This window comes from Crocodylus porosus, unplaced genomic scaffold (assembly GCF_001723895.1).
Source record: "Crocodylus porosus isolate Cpor-Errol unplaced genomic scaffold, CroPor_comp1, whole genome shotgun sequence".
In the NCBI taxonomy this organism is placed as follows: domain Eukaryota; kingdom Metazoa; phylum Chordata; order Crocodylia; family Crocodylidae; genus Crocodylus; species Crocodylus porosus.
In genome coordinates, this window is record NW_017728906.1 from 159,537,018 (window position 1) to 159,551,109 (window position 14,092).

The 14,092-nt window shown below is 42.9% G+C and overlaps 1 protein-coding gene across 3 annotated transcripts in view; it reads left to right on the forward strand.

The window, feature by feature from the left end:
• Positions 1–14,092, forward strand: part of DCLK1 (doublecortin like kinase 1) — a 396,146-nt gene that overhangs the window by 186,163 nt on the left and 195,891 nt on the right. For all 3 annotated transcript variants that reach the window (XM_019530072.1, XM_019530074.1, XM_019530076.1), the window contains exon 3: positions 9,123–9,222. In XM_019530072.1, the coding sequence (XP_019385617.1) occupies positions 9,123–9,222 (100 nt within the window). The remainder of the gene's footprint in view (positions 1–9,122; positions 9,223–14,092) is intronic.

Consider the following 14,092-nt stretch of genomic DNA (forward strand, 5'->3'; position numbering starts at 1 on the left):
CAGCTGGAGTACTGTGTCCAGTTCTGGGCGCCACACTTCAAGAGGGATGTCGACAGCATGGAGAGGGTCCAGAGGAGGGCCACTCATATGATCAGGGGACAACAGGGCAGGCCCTATGAGGACAGGCTACGGGACCTGAACCTGTTCAGCCTCCAAAAGATTTTAGTTTGATACCTGGATCTCCAGGTACCAAATTTTGAGCACATGCTGCAAATATGCAGGTGGGGACTGTTTTTTTTATTCCTGGTACATGTATTGCGGTGTCTCAAACTCCTTTGAGATGCTGCAAGAGGCACATGCATGCTCTCCTGGACGTGCCCTAAGAAGGCAATGTCAGGACCAGCTTGAGAGAAGTATGGGTTGAAGGAAATGCCAGGAACCTACAATGACAGGGTAGACTGTAGACCTCATGGGAAGCTCCTGGAAGCTAGAGGATATAACTTAAAACTCAGGGAGATTGACCTGATGAGCAGGAGCCCAGTGTTTCCATGCTTGCTGTGCAGGCTTCTGATGTGAGAGTTTTTTAATAGAAAATAATTCAGGATAATAATTGCCATATTAATAACATCCAGGGAGCAGACAGTAGTAGTAGTAGTAGTTTGTTTACAGCTATTGCTGACATAGTACAGTAGAGTGAACAATAAATTAAATATAACAATAGTTATGTAATTCATTAGTTTTGCTAAAACATACAGAAAGATCCATTCTACCAGTTAACACAAAATTAAAAGAACATAGTATATGACTGAGAGGAAAAAAGATAAAAAGAAGCAATCAAAACAAAACAGGGGAATTGTATTTGATTTTGGCCCTTATTCTTTGTGCATGTAATGCAAACACACCTAAGTACTATAAAGCAGGCTTCAAATTGCTGGGGAGAAGCCAGATATGTTTTTTCTTCATTATCCCAGTATTTAAACGTTCCATTTTCCTCTTATTTCTCCAAAGAACAAACAGGACCACAAATAGTGACTTAAGTCATATATCTCATTCTTCCCACAAGAACATATTCTCCCCGAATATGAAGTTTGACATCACCTGCCCATGACTTCAGATTTCATTTGAATGAATCTTAATCTATTAATGGCCTTTCATTGTTTATAGTTTTTCACCACAGACAGGCAGGTTCTTGGCCAAACTGTATTAATTGTAAAACCATCCCTGTCTGCATGCTGGCATCTGTAATACTGAGGCTCCCAATACACATTGCATGTATTGTGTAATTAACTGGTTAATTGTGCAGTTACCTGAAGACCAGCTACACATGCAAGGTACTTATCATGCCACAAAAAAGTTCCAACCAGCTATACATTTGGACCTCGAAAATGTGCACCAACTTTATAGCTGGTTGCCATCAGGCTTTAATTTGTACATGTAGCAGGGTCTCCCATCCATCTGGGAGGCCTGTGAACTCTGGGACTCCAAGCCTCAGGGATACACCATGCCCAGATGGGGCTAGAGGTCCCAAAATTAAGGAGAGTTTCAGCTCCAGCAGGTGCAGATGCTGAGTCGTGGCAGCACAGCTCCTGGTGCCAGGACCCAGATGGGTTCCAGGAGCGATAGAACGCAGTTCTGATGTCCCAGCCTCTGGGGTGCATGGAGTTCCCAGGTCTGGGAGATTGCAACTGCCATAGTCTTCCAGCCTTGGGGACTCCCCACAATTTCTGGACTTAAAGATCACAGTTGCTGCCCTGATCTCCCATCCTTGGGACTGTGTGAAACCCCAGGGGCTGGGAGATCATGGTTGCTGCAATCTCCCAACCCCAGGGGCTTCACGTACTCCCAGATTGTGGTAGCTGTATTTCCCAGCCACAGGGTTATGTGGAACGTCTCCATGGCTGGATGCCTCTGGAGCTGTCAGTTTCAGGAGCTTGCTTCTTCCCGATGCAGGGGGAGCCTGGGTTTGGGCTTCCTCTGCACTGGCAATAAGGGATGATGGGATCTAATGTGCAATCCCCCAATTGCACCTCCTGCCATGCATGTGTGGATGTGCATGTGTGAACATGCAAAAGTGTGGATTGTGCATTAGATTCTATTTGTGCCTTTACATGAACGTGTAAAGGAGACCTTAAATTTGTGTCTTGTTTTTTAAATATAGCGTAAATATTGAGTCAGTGACTCAGTACATTTCCCAGGCCATTACTCTGGAGGAGAGTATAAATGTTATTTAACTACCCGAACAAGGGTTTATTTGGAAAAGGAAGGAATTCTAGACTGCACTTTGATCTTTTACACCTACCAGATACCCTAATTTTCATCCCGTAGTTTAGAGTTCTTCACTGTGTTAAGGTGCTTATGTTTATAAGTTTGGGTTCAGTGTGTGTGACTGTTTCCTGATGTCCCCACTCCCCCTGTAGAATTAGGTAGAGATAAAAACTGCCTTAAAAACCCATTAGAATTTTTTTTCAGTTCTTTTGGTGGACCGTAGGGTGGACACCCCAAAATTCTACTCCATACAATAAAATGGATTCTATGGACCGTAGTGCCATCAGAACCACTCTTCTGCCCATCTTATTATAAAAGGATAAATCTTCACCCAAGGCTTGTTTTCTCTAGTGTTTACATTTTCAGTGTGCTTATTCCAGCTCAGATTTTTGCTAAACTAGATGTTAAGATATTTAAAAGAAGCTACCATCTTTAGTTTTTTTTCCTGTAAAGGTCAGATTGAGGCCCCCATGATGAGGGAACAAATGGGGCAAGGGCAAGTGCTGCTCAGCCAGGGCAGGGTGCAGGATGGACCCATGGGCAGCTCATTTGGAGGGCACGGGGGATGGGAGGGGTGGCTCCCCATGCTGTATGAACACCAGGGAAGGCATGTGGGGCATGTGCCCCCTGGATTTGTGTGCAGGGCAAGGGCAGGCTCCCCACTCTAGCCTCTTCCTGGCACGGGGAGCTGGGTTGAGGCTGTGCTCAGGGCGTGTGGCAGCAACGCTGGGAAGGGGAGCTGTGGGGTGGGATACAGTTAGCCCAAAATTTGTCAAAGCCCCCTTCCCCTCAGTGTTGCCACCTGCCCTGTCCCTGCCCACCCCAAGTGCAGCCCCAGCCCACCCTCCTGCCAGAAAGAGGCCAGTGCAGCCCCCAGCCCTAAGCCTGCAGCCTGCCCTTGCCCTGCACACAGATCTGGGTGGCACATGCCCCCATGCATACCCCAGGGGCTTGTGCAGCAGAAGGAGCTACTCCCTGCTCCCCCCCTCCGACCCATGAGCCTAGATGAGCTGCCCATGGCTCCATCCCACACACCACCCCCACTGGGCAACTCCTGCCCCAGCCCCAGCCCCGCTCCCTCCCCCACCATGGGGACCTTCATCTGCACCTTTCCCATGTCCCTTACCCCCCCACAAACGTACCAGCTAGATGCTGCTGTCCAAGCTGCCCAGCTGCATTTCTGGCCACATGCATGCTGGGGCTGCACGCATGCACGTGGCTTTTATCTGTGACATTATCAGCCACATTGGCCAAAAAAAGCCGATTGTCAAGAATGTCAATTTTCCTTTTTTGGTGCCAATACAATATGGATCAATATACTGGTACACCTCTATGAAGCTCCTTTTACAAATTGTCTTTTTACATATTTAGATGCTAAAAAGTGCAATGCTGAGCATGGTTCATGCAGGAATAGGCTTCTCTAAAACCAGCCAGCTCTTGTCCCAGTGTATTATTTTCAGAAATCCATGTCTGCAGATGGAAAAAATAAATGCCTCCCAAATATTTTGTCAGAAATACACATAAAATTAATAGGGCGATATGACTCAATCTCTTATCACCATTTTAAAAACTTGGGACTATTAGAGTTTCATTCCAATGCTTTGAATAAATGCCTTCTAAAATAATTATATTAATCTTGGTCAACATTTGGACATCATCAGTCAATGAATTACTTGACTATTTGTGGGGAAATAAAGACAAGACTGGGGGCCCTTCCATTTCTCTGTTAGGACATATATCATCTTACTTGAAATTCAGAGATGAGCTAATGACATTCTTATAGCTTAATAGATAAAATTCCTTCACCATTTGAGATTAAATTGTTAAAGTTATTTTTCAAAAACAAGACCCATTTATCTTCGAGAATATATGCAACAGGAAATAAGCTAATTTTTTTGGCCTTTTGGCTATAATTTGCCAAAAATGTTGGTTATCGTTATTTTTCCCAGCAGCTACCACTTCCTTCTATAGCCTATTTGGTATTGGGTTTTTTTTTTCCTTTCTATTTATTATTTATAGTTTATTTTAATCTTGATTTGTTGAAAGCTAGCACAGTCATTTTTAGACTTGTATTTTTTCCAAGGCATCTATTAAATAAGCTTTAGATTTGGAGCACTGCTCATCATACCATACTTCGTGCCACTGACTCCGTCTATACCCAATAAACATGCTCTCTCTTTTGATGGCATTTTCCAATTATTGGGCAACTGCTTCATATTGTGAATTTTTTTCTTGGGGTTCTTGTAGTTTGAGTATATGAGATAAGAGACCTGCAAAAGTACCTTTGAACAGAGCAACACATTTTCTCATAACTCATCATTCCATTGAATTTTCTTTCTACTGGCTTCTTATAAGTTGGGAGGCTACTTGTATAGTTTTGGGGGGAAGACTCCCCATAAGATTCTTATGGAATTTTTAGAGAGAGGGAAAAATGGTCACTTTCTATACATGGTAAAATTTCAAATGATTTATATTTATACCACATATGTGGTTCTATTTATATATAATCTATCATGCTTGCTCCTTTAATCAAAACAAATATGAGTGCCCCAGGTACCTCTTTACTAGTTCATTAATTAAGCTTTCTAAAATTCACTTGACTTTCAAGAGGTGCTGCCTTCCTTTATTTGGTTTCTTACGATTAGGATCTACCTAAATTGCACTGAGATAAAGTAAAAATCTTAGTCGGCTTATGACACCAAGCACCATTTTTGCAGTCTTTTGGTGGCAAGTGCTGCCCCCACCCACTGATTGGCTGAGAGGGCTGCCTTTTCTGTGGTCCCACCTTTGCCATTGGTTGGTGGAAGGGACAGGGCACACGAAAGGCAGCTCTTTTGACCAATCAGTGGTGGCGGGAAGAGCTGCCATCTTGGCTTGTGCCAGAGGCTTCTTCCCCATCACTGTGAGGCTGGGCTGCCGCAGCTACTGGCTCCCACTGGAGAGCCTAGCATTTTATTTTTAGTAAGGCTTTTTTTTCCTGGCAATTCCATGCATAATCGCTGAAAATGCCTTTTTTCATGGTGTTTGCAGAAATCACTGTTTTTCAGTTTCTGTGAAAATTATGAAACCATGGCTTGAGTATGCCCCTACTTATGACAGGATTGCTGGGATGATTCCCCAGACTTCATTTATAACCTCTTCATTATCACAGGCCAGCCAGTGTCATGCTTTGGCTGCTGGCCAAGCTCTGAGCTACTGGATCACCACTGCTGCTGCTGCCCTGGGAGGCTCCTAGTACCCCATTAAAGGCTGCTAGGAGCAGCACAGGTGCTGCCCCCAGCCTCCCCTACCCTACCTGGGACAATTTTCCCTGCACCAACCCCATGTGCAGGGATGTATGCAGTGACAAAAAGCAATGGGACAAATTTCTTCTGCTACTCTGTGGGCCAGAAGCCCAGCAGCAAATGTAGCCAAGCAGGTAGGTTAACCCTTCTCTGCCAGCTTCCCTGAGGCAGACAACATGGGCAGCCACAAGTAAGTAATGCCCCAGGGGCAGGGGAAGGCAGGAGGTAGGGGGAGCCCTGGGGATGAAGGGGGCCTGGGGAAACCCTGGGGAATGGGAGGGGTCAGGGCTTCTTATCATTCAGTCCTCTAGGCCCCTGCTGGCCTGAAATGTGGCTGCTCCAAACTTGAGCTAGCAATAACACCCATCAACATTAGTGGGGTTCACAGTGTAACATATAACAAGGCCCTCACAGTGGCAAGAGCTCTCTTTACCAAGACTTTAGGAATTCCTTTAGGAATTCCTTCCTGAGGGCACACTGGATCTTTAGCACTCAGCTGATAAACAGGTGTTGACAAAAAAACCAGGTGTTGTGCAATGAAATAAGCAATACAATGAAATAAAATAAAACTGAGTAATAGAAATTAAACTAAAAGTTACATAAATTATCAGCATTTAAAAACAGATCAAGTTAAACAAAGTAAACATATTTCAGACTTACACACTGGCCAGTGCCTTTGAGCTACCACCTAGAGCAGCAGCAATTTATGAAGGAGGAAGGTCCAACTCACCCAGAGGAGACAATTCTTCAAATGTAGTCCCAAGCAAACTCTTCATTGCAGCTCCAGTGAATAGTTTATTTGGAACTTCAAAGTGTTTGTAAGTAGTTGTACAAAACGGAGAAACAAAGGCAATGGTCACATACTGACAAAGAAGAGGTCAAGAGAATCATGCAGTTGTCTTCTCTCTCAATCACAGGCACAAACTCTGAGAGAGACTTGTGTTTCTGTTAAGCCAGTTTAATGTCCCATGTTCTCTTTCTGCTGTGCTTCTCCTTTGTTCCCTGGGTTTTGTTTGCACTTGCATTGATTTTAAAATGGCCTAGTTTTGGCTTAAACCTGTTTCTTACTAAAGAAGACAGTTTCATATTTGACTTCAGACTCCATATAGCCTTCTACATTGGTTTAAGTGACTTTTATTATTTAAATCAAACCTATAGTAAAGTATAGTTCCCCTTTGTGGATGAACAAGCTCTGAATGTATAATTAATGCTTATTGATCTACTTGGTTGCATTTGGTACAGAGCTCAGTGCTGTGTAAAACACTAAAGCACTACAGCAAAGACAGTACTCCAGCTACTGTCTCACCAATGCTGAGTAGAGTGGAAGAATTACTTCCTTGGTTTTGCTGCAGATGCATTGATTGATGCATGCCAGAGTATTATTTGCCCTGGTGGCTACAGTAAGGCACTGCGGGCTTATATTCATACCATGGTCTGTTATTACCCCCAGGTCCCTTTCGTTCATAGTACTGGTCAGTTTGGCGCTGCCAAACCTATAGGTGTGTTGGGGGTTGTTCATCCTCAGGTGAAGCACTTTACATTTCTCAATGTTGAACTTCATCTGGTTCCAACCCACCCAGCTTGCTAGCCTGTCTAGATCCACCTGTATCTATAGCCTATCTTCAAGTGTGACCATGCTTCCCCATAACTTGGTGTTGTCTGTGAACTTGGCCAGTGAGCTCTTCAATCCCACATCCAAATAATTGATAAAGATGTTGAAAAGCACTGAACCAAGCACTGACCCCTGTGGGACACCACTTCCCCCTTCTTGCCAAGATGATGCAGATCCATTTATTATAACTCTCTGGGTCCTACCCTGTACTCAGCTTCAGACCCACCTAACTGTCTCGCAGTTAAGCCCACAATCCTCCAATCTTGCTGTGAAAACATGAGATACCAGATCAAAGGCTTTTTGGAAGTCCAGGTATACCATGTCAACCTGCTTTCCCGTGTCTGTGGCGAGTTACCTCATTGTAAAAGGAGATGAGGTTGGTGAGGCAAGACCTACCCGCAATGAAACCATGCTGGCTGTCATTCAGAATCCCACCTTCTGCAAGCCTATTGCATATAGACTCCTTCATGAATTTTTCCAGGATTTTCCCTGGGATAGAAGTTAGGCTAATTCACCTGAAGTTACCTGGGTCTTCCCTCTTCCCCTCCTTGAAGATGGGGACAACATTGGCCCTCTTCCAGTCCTCAGGAACTTCTCTGGAGTGCCATGAGTTTTGGAAGAGTTTCACCAGGGGTTCTGCAATGACTTTGGCCAGCTCCCTCAGCACTCTCAGATGGAGTTCATCCAGTCCTGCTGAATTATATATGTCTAATTTCCTTAATTGATCACACACCAGTTCTATGGCAATAATAGGAAGACAGTCATTCCTGCCCTGTTCATTTTGTACCCTATATAGCATGATTTTCCCCTTTGCCCAGTGAAATACTGAGGCAAAGTAGTCATTCAGTCATCCATCTTTGCCAGTGAATTTTTTCTTCAGTGAAGTCAACCAGAAAGTTGACTTCCCCTCCCTGCTTCCCTTCCTCCTGCTTTCCATGGCTAGGAAGATCTGATTCAATTGGGCTCTCTTCCAGTATTTTGTGAAGCTTATGAATAAATGCTGTTCATAGACCTCTGCTGTCTGAATGCTGCTACAACCAGGCTTTGGTTATGAAATCTAATGTCAGTGAAGTTTCTGAAAGAATTGTTCAACTGATCTGGCTGCAAAACCCTTATCTAATCTATATTTCACACTGTGTCTGTATTTTTTTTTTAAAGGCAAGTCAGATTAGAAGCTATAAAAACAGGATCAGAAGGGCCAAAAGACAGGAGTTGGGAATACTGCCAATTTTCTGCTGTATGGCTAGCAAAATAAATTAAGAGAATGGAAACATTACACCTGTTGTTAAAAACAAAGTGAACTTGATGCAATAGAAGCTATTGCTAAAGGATATTGAAACTAGGAGAACTAAACTATATTCTAATCCTGATGTCTTACCAAGTGTTTTTTTTTCCTTTTGCTCAACACTAGAAGTAAAGTTTCACACTGATACTGACTTGATTATTCAAAGATACACCTTCAAAGTGGTTTAGTGGGTACTGTTTAGGGGAAATGAAGGGAGCAGTGATAGAGAATGTGAGCTGCTTAAAGTGGAGCAATTTTTCCCCAACTCAGTTACGTCATATCGATTTCCTCAGGCTACTTTCATTGTCATTCAGATTTTGTTGAAATAACCATAGTAAATACTGCCTACAAAACTGTTAGCCAATTTTAATGGCTGTCAAACAATATAAATGGGAACTGCAAAAGCAAATTAATTATCCAGTAACTACAGAACACCATCTTGTGCATAAACAAAAAGCCCTTACCTCATTCCACGTTGATACATTGTATAATAAATGTGACAGTTACAGCGCTCTATCTTCTTTATCTCTCTGTTCTGGCACTGTCCATAAAAGTGTTTCTTACTTGTAACAGATGGTCCGAACACTGCTTTGAAATGCCACTGGAGAAGAATCCCTGTTGATTTCATTAAATGAGAAGAGCTTTCATACAGATGTAGACAGGGAAGGATTTATTGTTTTTATAATTATTATGAGAGATCCCACATTGAGTGCATTCCTTTCCTTTTCTCTTGCAGGTGATGTGCCTTCAGGATTTCTTTGGTGACGATGACATTTTTATTGCTTGTGGACCAGAAAAGTTCCGTTACCAGGATGATTTCTTGCTAGATGAAAGTGGTAAGAAGGTGTCTTAAAATGTTCAGAATTAGAAGTGCGGGCAGCTTTCCAGGTTATGCAAAATTAGGCCAAGACTGCATCAGCTCAACCTACCCAAATTGTTTTGATAGTGAATATTCATGTCTTTTCTTTCATTCTGTTTTCTAATACTGAAAACAGGAAAATGAAAGTTGACAGCTTACAATGCAGTTAACATGGGCAAATTATCAGCTAACTCGCAAAAAAATCTTTATCTAAAACCAATTTTGTAATTTTCACAGGAAATAGTGCTGTGGGTCACTGAACTATTTTATGTGATCTCTTTCAATTAAAATAGATTTTAATGGCTGTTTCACAAGTTTTTTCTTAGTTCGTTTCTCATGTAAGTGTATACTGGTTCCAAATCAAAAAATTGTTTAAAGCCATCTCACTTCTTCCTGTACCCACATAGGTTCTTAGAATCTGGATTTAAGTAACAACTCACCAACTAGCAGGAAATAGAAAGCTATTTCTATATACATAAGCTAGATAAAACTAATATATTTAGATGAACTCACCTGAGCAAATTCAATGAGGTCTGTGTGTCATAGAGTCTGACTGATACAGTAATATCACTGAAGCAAATAGACCTTAAAGGAAAACACATGTTTCTTGTTGGAGCCTGCCTGCATTTTAATAAAGAATGTTTCCAAGTGCTGGACCATGAATAGTAACCAACCCCCACCTCCCCACACACAAGTCTAAAGCATGAGGAAAGGTTGCCAGTTAATTATCATTAATTTCTGATGCAGATCAGAACTTGACTAAAGGCTTGTTTTTCTTTCTGTTGTCTTGATCCTTGTTCCTGTAAGCCCTTCCCTCAAAAACTAGATGTATGTCTATATAGTGCCAACTTTTCTTGTCTCTATGCTATTTGTTATAAGTATGCAAGGTCTGACAGTACAATCCACTGGCCAGATAAAGAGAAATGTCCTGACCACCATTGTGGTTATGTCTGAAGATTGCTACTTTCCAAGCAAAATATATATTCAAAATGCAAAAGAAAATCCAGTTGTATATGCCTGGTTAATCTAACAGATAGAGAGGTGTCTTGGCTTAGCAAGCAATTCCAGCTTTTTATAGATTATGAAAAATCCTTGGACAGTGTCTGTATACTGTTCTTGGAGATGAACATGAAAAAGGAGGTAGGTAAGGAAAGTGACATTCAAATTAGAGAAACAAAAAATGACTTTCAAATAAAATTTGCGTTACTGAATGAATAAGCAAGCTGCATACAAGTTTTCCTTGTCCAATATCGAAGCATCTTTTGAGATGAAATATGGCCAGATTAGAAGCACTAAGTTTAGGACAGGACTTGAAAATGCAAGGGAAATTCAGTAAAGCATCAGGGCAGTTTTCCATGTTGGAACAGCAGTGCTAACATCACCCTGACTTACGTGAAGAGTGCCAGGTGATCTTTCATTGTGACCATTTTATGTCTTTTGATAGATGATGCCTGCATCTGCACAACGTCCTAGCACCATCCTGTGGCATTCAGTGCTGGCTCAGGGAAAATGTTGACTATATACTGTATTTTCGTGCATATAGCCCACACACTGATATAACCCACACCAATGTATAACCAGCAGAAAATTGTATTTTCAGAAAATAGTCCGTGTATAGACTGCACCCATGTATTCCCCGCACCTGATAGTGTTGGTGCTGAGGGCAGTTTTAAGCCTATTAAGCCTGAGAGGTGCTGGCCCCGGTGGCGGGCGCTCGCTGCCGACATGTGGGGACCGGGCTCTCACCACCCACTTGCAGCCGCCCCCTGAGACATGGCTGCAAGTGCAGGCTCTGCTAGGCATGGCGGACAGAGCTGGAGCTGGAGCCAGGTAAAAGTAGTGCTAATTGCTGCAGGGGAGGGGAGGGGAGGGGAGGGGGGGGATGAGGAGCTGCGAGCCGGGGGGGGGGAGGGGGTAGCTCCTCATCCCTCCCCTGCCCTGCAGCAATTAGTACCACTTAAAGGTGATTCTAAAGACTCTGCATAGCCCACACCCTTGTATAGCCCGTACCCATCCATCATGTTTGTAAAAACTTATATAGCCCGCGGACTATATGCGTGAAAATATGGTACTTGACAAAACTCTTTCTTGTAGTATGTAGATATTTCTTGGGAGTCTCATGTCAAAGTATAGGCTTGGCTTGACTCTTAGTTTGATTTGCTCACTCATCACCCTGCCTGCAAATAACCAGTGCCTTTTTGGGAACATTTACACTTAAGTTTGTATTGAATTAAAAGCAACTCTCTGGCCTTGTTAAAATTTACCAGACTGAGGTTGGTTTTGTTTTGTTTTCTAATAGAGAAAATTCTAATGAATATTTACAGTTTTTGCATTGGTTTTTAGTAAACAAAAGAAAATTTGATCCTAGAATAAACTTTGGGTTCTTTGCAGGATGTGAATTTTTTTTCTGCTACTTAGCTCCACATTTTTCTAGGATTTTATAACACTGAGTTTGCCTAAGTTGCCTACAGTTAATGGCTGACATACCCACCCACACAAACTAGAGATCAATCTCCCTAAACCTCTCAAGCTGTTACAATTTAAAGAAGTAAGATTGAAAATATCACTGTTTTCTCAATCTCTTTTTTTCAAAGCAGCAGTGTTTTTTAATCATGCATTAAAATTACTAGGAAATGTACAAGTTTCTCTCCTAATGTGTGAGTCTTGGCAGGTCTGCCTCTGCATCCCTTGAATGCAGCTGGAAATATCACTAAAATAAGCTTTTTTCTTCCCCTTTACAGTTCCAGTACTTCCTGATTTCAACCAGATTAGAAATACCATGAGAGTTTACAGTTTTAATCATCTGGCCAGAACGAATGTGAAGAGGTGCATGATGGCTACAAAATGAGGAAAAGTGAGGGAAGAGGGCATTTAGCTCAAATATTTTAGACGATAGGTAGGCCTGCTGTTTCTTTAATCAGGTAATCAGATTTAATCAGATAATGCCCTTATCTTAAACCTTGGTGTGGACTATCAAATAGATTTTCTGTGCCTGATCAGGCTAGTTTCCTAAAATATAGAGTAGAAACCACACCAACAATAGGCTGCTTGGTTTCTCATGTACCTCCTCTGGTCAACTTTCTCTTCCTAGCCTATCACAGAGCCAGGCCTAGCACAGATCGGGACTTAGTTAATTACACACTGAGTGTATCTGCCTGAGATACTGACTAATTAGCTCCACAGTAAATGTCTCAACCGCCTACACATGTGCCCCTACTAGGGTGCAGGAAAAGATTACGGCAGCAGCACACGTGCAGACACCAACCTGGCTAGCTAAAACATGAGGGTGTTCCAGTGTAGGTGTTGTTTATACTGAAGTATCTCAGCCAGACCCTCTGCAGCACATTGAGCCCAGTCGGAGCAGCTCTGGGTTGGCAGGCTGACTACCAGGGCCCCATGCCATCCAGGGCTGCTCTGACCAGGCTCTATATGCTGCACATAAATAAACTCCGGTGCTGATTGCTCCAGAGTTAATTCCTCCTGGGCACACATTCAAATTACATGCCTGGGAGAAAAAGCGTTGGAGTTTATTCATGTGCACTAATTGCCCTGTAGATTCACCCACCCAGTTGTTTTAACTTCTAGGTTTCAACCTCTCCCATACAAGTGTTACATACTCCTCCACACCCAGGCCTCATTGCAAGATCACAGCCTCTTTCTTGTTTTTAACTCATATGAAAAACCTTCCCATACACCATCAGGGATGATTTGGTAGAAACCTTTAATTTTTTGTATCCTTCAAAGAGGGAAAGAAGCACTGCAAGTAGAGTACTTTTACTTCCTGTTCTTTACATTAACTTCTAGGGAAAGTTTTTCATGTAAAACACACCACTTATTTTGTCCATTACTCAGTAAATAAGAGCGTCATGACTGCCAAACTTACGGGTACCAATATAACTATTTAACCTAACTTGTAGATATCATATTCAGTTGCCATTCCACAAGTAAGAGGGTAGATAAGCCAAAGATATGGGTGGGTTGATCATAAAATGAAAATCTAATATTTATAACTAAGCAGTATTTTTATTAATTGTTTGACCTCATTTCAAACTTTACACTTAAAGTCTTGCTTGTAGCTACCTTTAGCTTTTGTAAACAGTGATTTGTGCTGTATTATGTACCATGTATGTGGTGGATCTTTCATATGCCAGCTAATGTAAGCGTCTTTCTTAAAGAGGCAGATTGACCATTTTTGTGATGTTACTTGTTTGCTGGCAACAAAATCAGCTACATCAGTTATGGCTAGGGACCTACCTAATTTGCAAGGGCTGCCCCCCAGAAAGTGGGCACAGGCAGCCATTTCACGGGTGGAATGTGGTGGGCCCCCACACCTCTGGCTGAGGGACCTCAGTGGCTATGCCCCTCATTGCTGAGCTGCTATGTCCAGGAGGCGCTTTCTAAGTTGGAGCTGTATTTTGGTGGGTAGGGACAGCCTGGTTGTGGTAGGGGTGGGTAAAAACAGCAGAGTCCTGGGGCTATGGAGGGTGACTGGGCTTTCCCAACCTAGGGGCTAGGTTAGGGGATGTGTGTAAGCATTCATTAGGTTGGGTTAACCCATTTTAGGTCTGGTTAACTCAGAGGCAGATAAAATTCGGTTCACAGGCTGGATCTGGCCGGCCAAGCACTTTTATCTGTCCCACAGGGCCCCCCCAACGAATGGTACCCCACCTAGTCCTTCCGCCCATGAGGGTGGGAGTGAGGCAATCACGGGTACACGCAGCCCAGAAAACATACCCTATAGCCTCGCTTCCACCCTTGTGTGCAGAAAGGCCCAGCCAGCCAGAACGCAGCTTCTGTGTGGGGCTGCTGCTGCCACAGCCCCCTGGACCTGCTCGCTTCCCCGATTT